At 47.0% G+C, this 8,952-nt stretch overlaps 1 protein-coding gene across 1 annotated transcript in view; it reads left to right on the top strand.

The window, feature by feature from the left end:
• The first annotated feature begins 549 nt into the window (after positions 1–549).
• The window catches only part of LOC106578272 (SH3 and multiple ankyrin repeat domains protein 1), a 50,003-nt gene continuing 41,600 nt past the window's right edge, over positions 550–8,952 (top strand). Inside the window, exon 1 of the mRNA XM_082966034.1 lies at positions 550–1,002. Within this exon, the coding sequence (XP_082822160.1) occupies positions 550–1,002 (453 nt within the window). The remainder of the gene's footprint in view (positions 1,003–8,952) is intronic.

Below are 8,952 nucleotides of genomic sequence, written 5' to 3'. Positions count from 1 at the left end.
TTGCTGTTATCATTTTGTTTTACCAGAGAAAACAGTGCTACTTTAACAATGGTGCTCAATGCTCTTGACCATTTGGGATAGTAAATGGCATGTCCTCTCTCTCCTGCAATGAACTTGCAAATATTCATAGAGTTGATATATAGGCCGTCTTTCATCAGCCCTATTCCATATATTTCCGGCAGCACATGGACGATGTGTACCAGCACTCACAGGCTATGTGAGAAACCAATGTCACCAATAAGTTATTACTTCTATTGCATAAGGCTACACTACTGTTCATATGGCTATGCTACTGTTATTATTGCTATGCTACTGTTCATATGGCTACGCTACTGTTCATGCCAAATGCTAAATATTTTTATATTTTTGACTTATTTCTCACAGTTTGAGAAATGTGTTAATTTGCTATTTAGTTAACCCCTTTCTCTCCCTCTCTCCTCCACAGCATGTTTTTGGGGGTGAAAACGATGTCGCACGGGACAACCATGTCACGTTGCAACAATAGCAGTGTCACCCGGCCCTCTCTGCAGTGACCCTGCACAGCAAACGATGCTGGGAAATAACAAACACTATTATCCTGGGGAGGACGACAAGGATGGGGAGGATGAGGAAGAGGAAGAGGAGCAGGGACAAGATAACAAAAAGGGGGATGGTAGAGAGAAGGAGAACGGAGGGATGGAAGGGCTCGCGGAGATTGAGATGAAGGGAGGCAGACAATCACGCGAAGGTAAAGGGGAGGGAGGTAAACCCTCAGCCATTGTGGTTGGAAGGCAGAGAGGAGACCGGACACTGAGGCCAGACAATCCAGGAAATAGAGGCATCCCTTATACGTCCAATCAGGCCCCTCATAAGCAGCAGCAGCAGTATCACCCAGCCCCATCCACTCAGACCCAGAAAAGACGTGCTCACATGGAGCGCAGTATGACCACAGTGGCACCCATAGAGGACACTCGACTGACCATGATGGTGTTCCGCATTGGAATCCCTGACATCAAACAGACAGTAGGTGCATGTTTCACGGTACTGCTAAGTACAAGTATGTCAAGCTGCTATTATATACTTCTTACGTTACTATCATAACATACATTCAGTGTAACAGCCAAGCCCAGGCTAGAGATAAACCCTGAGAGGGAACCATACTCAATTCAGAACAACCATCTCTGTCACATACAGTGCCTTCAGAAGGTACTCATACCTCTTGACTTCCACATTCCACATTTTGTTGTGTTATAACCTGAATTCAAAATGGATTAAATATGTTTTTGTTCTCACACAAAATACCCCATAACGCCAAAGTGAAAAATGTATTGATAATGAAATACATAAATATCTAATTAGAGTCAATACTTTGTGGAAGCACCTTTGGCAGCAATTACAGCTGTGCACACCTGGATTGATCAATATTTGCTCAATATTCTTTAAAACATTCTTCCAGCTCTGTCAAGTTGACTGTTGATCATTGCTAGACAGATATTTTCAAGTCTTGCCATAGATTTTCAAGCCGATTTAAGTCAAAACTGTAACCAGGCCACTCAGGAATATTCAATGTCCTCTTGGTAAGCAACTCCAGTGTAGATTTGGCCTTGTGATTTAGTTTATTGTCTTGCTGAAAGGTAAATTAATCTCCCAAGCAGTGTTCGAATAATACTAACCGCACTAACTGTACTGTTGTGATGTAAATTGAGTATGTAGTATATTTATTGGTCATAGTATGGATATAGTTAGTTTGCCAAAAGTTACTGGATGTTGTACAAAATTTTCCAAAATATGAAGTATACAAGCAGTGGACACTATTGCTGTGCTTTTAGAGCACAAAATGCAATTCTTCAGAAAATGGGCATGGCTTCACAACATTATCAAATTTGAATAAAATGGTGGAAAATATGCAGCGAGAGCGGATACAAATTCGTTGCTTTAACTAATTATGACAAATGTTAAGAAAATGTTGAGCCATGTAATAAAGTAATGACTTTCAAATAAGTTTAATTGCATGTTATGTTGGCTGACAATTTGTTAGCTACGCTATCCTTACGAACCGCATAGCATATTTGTCACGATTCCCACCGACGGTGGCGCCCCCTCCTGCTTGGGTGGCGCTCGGCGGTCGTCGTCACCGGCCTATTAGCTGCCACCGATTCCCTTTTGCTTTTCCCTTTTTTTATTTTGTGACACCTGTGGTCAATTAGCCATTAGAGGGGCTATTTAGTTTAGCTGGCCCGTGTCACGTCCTGGCCAGTATAAGGTTAATTGTTTTTGTAGTTTGGTCAGGACGTGGCAGAGGGTATTTGTTTTATGTGGTTCGGGGTGGTGTGTTTGTGTAAAGGGTGTTTGATTTAGTATTTCTGGGTTTTTGGTTGATGGTCTATGTGGTTGTATTCTATGGTTAGTCTGGTGTGTGTGTTTCTATGTTTGGTTAATTGGGGTTGGGACTCTCAGTTGAAGGCAGGTGTTGTCTATCTGCCTTTGATTGAGAGTCCCATATATTAGGGTGTGTTTGTGTGTGTGATTTGTGGGTGATTATTCTGTGTATAGCCTTGTGCCTTACCAGACTGTTTATTTGTCGAGTGTTCGTTTTTTGTGTTTTGTTATTTTGTATGTTCATTTTTGAGATTAATTAAAAATCAAGATGAGCATTCACCGACAACAACCGTGACAGAATCACCCACCACTCAAGGACCAAGCAGCAGAAGAAGGAGCAGAGGGAATTCGAGTTGGACTGGCGGGAGAAATGGACCTGGGAGGAAGTTCTGGACGGGGCCGGACCTTGGCACCAGGCTGGGGATTATCGACGCCCGCAGTGGGAAATTGAGGCAGCCAAGGCGGAGAGGCGGTGGTACGAGGCCAAGTACGCGCTGAAGGAGAAGCACGAGAGGCACCCCCAAGAAATTTTTTTGGGGGGGCACACGGGTAGTTTGGCTAGGCGTAAGAAGAGCCGGAAGCCAGCTACCCGTGGTTATATGGAGGAGCGTATGGGGTGGAGAGCGCTATGTTTCGCTGAGGAGCGCACTATCTCACCCATACGCACGCACAGTCCGGTGCGCGTTATTCCAGCCCCTCGCAGGTGCCGTGCTAGAGCGGGCATCCAGCCTGGTAGGAGGATGCCTGCGCAGCGCATCTGGTCGCCGGTACGCCTCCGAGGACCAGGCTACCCAACTCCCGCTCTACGCACGGCTACCATCAGGCCCCTGCACAGCCCAGTCTGCCCTGTACGAGCACCCCGCTCGTACAGGGCTACTAGTTCCATCCAGCCAAGACGGGTTGTGCAGGAGGTAAGATCGAGACCGACTGTGCGCCTCCATAGCCCTGGGTTTCCAGCTCCTGTCTCTCGTGCGGACCCGGAAGTGCGTCAACCCAGTCCGACTCGTCCTGTTCCCGCTCCCCGCACTAGCCTGGAGGTGCGTGTACATAATCTGGTAAGCCCAGTACCAGCACCACGCACCAGGCTACAAGTGCGTCAACCCAGCCTCGCCAGTCAACAGTCATCGTCAGAGCTGCCCGCCAGTCAACAGTCATCGTCAGAGCTGCCCGCCAGTCAACAGTCATCGTCAGAGCTGCCCGCCAGTCAACAGTCATCGTCAGAGCTGCCCGCCAGTCAACAGTCATCGTCAGAGCTGCCCGCCAGTCAACAGTCATCGTCAGAGCTGCCCGCCAGTCAACAGTCATCGTCAGAGCTGCCCGCCAGTCAACAGTCATCGTCAGAGCTGCCCGCCAGTCAACAGTCGCCAGAGAGGTCAGACTGCGCTGAACTGCCGGAGTGGCCAGACTGCGCTGAACTGCCGGAGTGGCCAGACTGCGCTGAACTGCCGGAGTGGCCAGACTGCGCTGAACTGCCGGAGTGGTCAGACTGCGCTGAACTGCCGGAGTGGTCAGACTGCGCTGAACTGCCGGAGTGGCCAGACTGCGCTGAACTGCCGGAGTGGCCAGACTGCGCTGAACTGCCGGAGTGGCCAGACTGCCCTGAACTGCCGGAGTGGCTAGACTGCCCTGAACTGCCGGAGTGGCCAGACTGCCCTGAACTGCCGGAGTGGCCAGACTGCCCTGAACTGCCGGAGTGGCCAGACTGCCCTGAACTGCCGGAGTGGCCAGACTGCCCTGAACTGCCGGAGTGGCCCGAGTGGCCAGACTGTCCCGAATTGCCAGACTGCCCAGACTGTCCCGAATTGCCAGACTGCCCAGACTGTCCCGAATTGCCAGACTGCCCAGACTGTCCCGAATTGCCAGACTGCCCAGACTGTCCCGAATTGCCAGACTGCCCAGACTGTCCCGAACTGCCAGACTGCCCCGACTGCCCCCCGGCGATGCCAGACTGGTCCGACTTCCCCTCGGCGATGCCAGAGTGGCCCGACAGCCTGGAACGGCCGGAACCAGAGCCACCTCCAGAAATAGGTGGGTTGGGGAGGGGGGGTGTAGCACAGTGCCGTCGTTGACGGCAGCCACCCTCCCTTCCCTCCCTTTAGAAAAGGGGAATTTTTTTTTTGGTGTTGCTTGGGGTTATTTTTTAAGGTGCTTCTGGGGTAGCACCTTTAAGGGGGGGGTACTGTCACGTCCTGGCCAGTATAAGGTTAATTGTTTTTGTAGTTTGGTCAGGACGTGGCAGAGGGTATTTGTTTTATGTGGTTCGGGGTGGTGTGTTTGTGTAAAGGGTGTTTGATTTAGTATTTCTGGGTTTTTGGTTGATGGTCTATGTGGTTGTATTCTATGGTTAGTCTGGTGTGTGTGTTTCTATGTTTGGTTAATTGGGGTTGGGACTCTCAGTTGAAGGCAGGTGTTGTCTATCTGCCTTTGATTGAGAGTCCCATATATTAGGGTGTGTTTGTGTGTGTGATTTGTGGGTGATTATTCTGTGTATAGCCTTGTGCCTTACCAGACTGTTTATTTGTCGAGTGTTCGTTTTTTGTGTTTTGTTATTTTGTATGTTCATTTTTGAGATTAATTAAAAATCAAGATGAGCATTCACGTACCTGCTGCGTTTTGGTCCACATTTTCTGATGACGATTTCGCATTATCGTCAGAAGACGAAGACAACTGTGACAGCCCGCTCCTGTTCGTGCGGGATTAATGATTGTTTCTTGTCAGACGGCTTATGTTCGTGTCGACGTTGTTTGACGCCGTATGTATTTTCTCCCCTGTGTGTGGGAACATTTGTTTTTTTGTGTGAGTGTATAGTAAAAACACCACTACCCTGTGTTCGCTGCTTCCTGCGCCTCATTCCTCCTCCACGATTACCAAGCCGTAACAATATTATTACAGCAGTATGTACCAATATGTTAGCTAGCTACCTAACGTTAGTTGGCTACTGATACTTGCCAATCGAACTTGCCAGTATATTAACTATATACTATCTAACCTACTACCCAACGTTTATTGACTTATTAGTGATTATTTGTGCGTTCTCAATGGACATAGACAGAATTAACAATCTACTCCGATTTCAGAGCACTCTCTTCTGAGTGTGCCAGAGCGCATAATAACTGATGAATTTACGAACGCTCAATATGAATATGGCCTGAGTCAGTAAACGTCAGCAAAAAGCAAAAAGCGTTATTAAGTTGTTGCCAGCAGCACAGGTACAGTCACCAAAGCTCTGGATAACATGAAAACAGACTAACCACCTCTGCTAGGGCGAGTAAAATGATCAGTGAGGTGTTTTCTTATTTGTGTCTGGAAGTATCTTGCAAGTTAGCCAGTTAGCTTGGGTGCTTGACTGCCATTGTGAAGTCAGAGCGCTTTGATCAACCCTACTCCTCGGCCAGACTGTCCAGTATGTGCTCTGAATGCTCTAAGAGCGAAACGCTCTGAATTTACAAATGGACAATCTGACAACGCTCTGGATTTACGAGCGCACTCTGGCACTCCAGATAGGATTTACGAACACCCCGAAATCATAAGATGTCTAGCTAGTAATTTGTTATGCTAACAAGCCAGCAACAGCATCAACTTCTGGTAGACAGGCGAAGCTCAAGTAAGCTCAACTGAAAGGATACCGTTTGTTTGCAGTATACTAAAATGAACTAATAGTATACAGAATGTAAACTCAGCAAAAAAAGAAACGTCCTCTCACTGTAAACTGCATTTATTTTCAGAAAACTTAACATGTGTAAATATTTGTATGAACATAACAAGATTCAACAACTGAGACATAATCTGAACCAGTTCCACAGACATGTGACTAACAGAAATGGAATAATGTGTCCCTGAACAAAGAGGGGTCAAAATCAAAAGTAACAGTCAGTATCTGGTGTAGCCACCAGCTGCATTAAGTACTGCAGTGCATCTCCTCCTCATGGACTGCACCAGATTTGCCAGTTCTTGCTGTAAGATGTTATGCCACTCTTCCACCAAGGCACCTGCAAGTTCCCGGACATTTCTGGGGGGAATGGCCCTAGCCCTCACCCTCCGATCCAACAGGTCCCAGACGTGCTCAATGGGATTGAGATCCGGGCTCTTCGCTGGCCATGGCAGAACACTGACATTCCTGTCTTGCAGGAAATCACGCACAGAATGAGCAGTATGGCTGATGGCATTGTCATGCTGGAGGGTCATGTCAGGATGAGCCTTCAGGAAGGGTACCACATGAGGGAGGAGGATGTCTTCCCTGTAGCACACAGCGTTGAGATTGCCTGCAATGACAACAAGCTCAGTCCGATGATGCTGTGACACACCGCCCCAGACCACCCTCCACCTCCAAATCGATCCCGCTCCAGAGTACAGGCCTCGGTGTAATGCTCACTCCTTCGACAATAAACACGAATCCGACCATCACCCCTGGTGAGACAAAACCGCGACTCGTCAGTGAAGAGCACTTTTTGCCAGTCCTGTTTGGTCCAATGACGGTGGGTTTGTGCCCATAGGCAACGTTGTTGCTGGTGAGGTCTGGTGAGGACCTGCCTTACAACAGGCCTACAAGCCCTCAGTCCAGCCTCTCTCCTCCTATTGCGGACAGTGTGAGCACTGATGGAGGGATTGTGCGTTCCTGGTGTAACTCGGGCAGTTGTTGTTGCCATCCTGTACCTGTCCCGCAGGTGTGCTGTTCAGATGTACCGATCCTGTGCAGGTGTTGTTACACATGGTCTGCCACTGCGAGGACGATCAGCTGTCCGTCCTGTCTCCCTGTAGCGCTGTCTTAGGCGTCTCACAGTAAGGACATTGCAATTTATTGCCCTGGCCACATCTGCAGTCCTCATGCCTCCTTGCAGCATGCTTAAGGCACATTCACGCAGATGAGCAGGGACACTGGGCATCTTTCTTTTGCTGTTTTTCAGAGTCAGTTGAAAGGCCTCTTAGTGTCCTAAGTTTTCATAACTGTGACCTTATTTGCCTACCGTCTGTAAGCTGTTAGTGTCTTAACGACCATTCCACAGGTGCATGTTCATTAATTGTTTATGGTTCATTGAACAAGCATGGGAAACAGAGTTTAAACCCTTTACAATGAAGATGTGTGAAATTATTTGGATTTTTATGAGTTATCTTTGAAAGACAGGGTCCTGAAAAACAGGGTCCTGTTTCTTTTTTTGTTGAGTTTAGTATATACTCATTAAGTATGTAGTATACAGTATGTTAGTATGGGTATTTGAACACAGCTCCAGTGTCTGTTGGGAACAAACTGAGCCAAGTTTTCTTCTAGGATTTGCCTGTGCTTATAGCTGTATTGTGTTTATTTTTATCCTAAAAGAAACCTCCCTAGTCCTTGCCGATGACAAGCATACCCATAACATGATGCAGCCACTGCAATGCTTGGAAATATGAAAAGTGCTACTCAGTGATGTGTTGTGTTGGATTTTCCCCAAACATGACGCTTTGTATTCTGGACAAAAAGTGAATTTCTTTTCCACATTTTTTGCAGTGTTACTTAAGTGTCTTGTTGCAAACAGGCTTCCGTCTTTTCACTCTGTCATTTAGGTTAGTATTGTTGAATAACTACAATGTTATTGATCCATCCTCAGTTTTCTCATATCACAACCATTGAACTCTGTAACTGTTTTAAAATCACCATTGGCAACATGGTGAAATCCCTGAGCAGTTTCCTTCCTCTCCGGCAACTGAGTTAGGAAAGACGCCTGTATCTTTGTAGTGACTGGGTGTATTAATACACCATCCAAAGTGTAATTATTAATTTCACCATGCTCAAAATGATATTCTATGTCTGCTTTTAAAATGTTTACCCATCTACCAATAGTTGCCCTTCTTTGCGAGGCACTTGATTACCTCCCTGGTCTTTGTGGTTTAATTTGTGTTTGAAAATTCACTGCTCAACTGAGAGACCTTACAGTTAATTGTATACTGCTCAAGAAAATAAAGGGAACACTTAAACAACACATCCTAGATCTGAATGAAAGAAATAATCTTATTAAATACTTTTTTCTTTACATAGTTGAATGTGCTGACAACAAAATCACACAAAAATAATCAATGGAAATCCAATTTATCAACCCATGGAGGTCTGGATTTACATTTACATTTACATTTAAGTCATTTAGCAGATGCTCTTATCCAGAGCGACTCACAAATTGGTGCATTCACCTTATGATATCCAGTGGAACAACCATTTTACAATAGTGCATCTAAATATTTTAAGGGGGGGGGGGGGGGGGGGTTAGAAGGATTACTTTATCCTATCCTAGGTATTCCTTAAAGAGGTGGGGTTTCAGGTGTCTCCGGAAGGTGGTGATTGACTCCGCTGTCCTGGCATCGTGAGGGAGCTTGTTCCACCATAGGTGTGCCAGAGCAGCGAACAGTTTTGACTGGGCTGAGCGGGAACTGTGCTTCCGCAGAGGTAGGGGGGGCAGCAGGCCAGAGGTGGATGAACGCAGTGCCCTTGTTTGGATGTAGGGCCTGATCAGAGCCAGAAGGTACGGAGGTGCCGTTCCCCTCACAGCTCCGTAGGCAAGCACCATGGTCTTGTAGCGGATGCGAGCTTCAACTGGAAGCCAGTGGAGAGAGCGGAGGAGCGGG

The sequence above is a fragment of the Salmo salar genome, chromosome 19 (assembly GCF_965601325.2).
Source record: "Salmo salar chromosome 19, fSalSal1, whole genome shotgun sequence".
NCBI lineage: Eukaryota > Metazoa > Chordata > Actinopteri > Salmoniformes > Salmonidae > Salmo > Salmo salar.
Note: the sequence above shows the minus strand (reverse complement) of the source record. Positions and strands in the feature narration are given on the sequence as shown.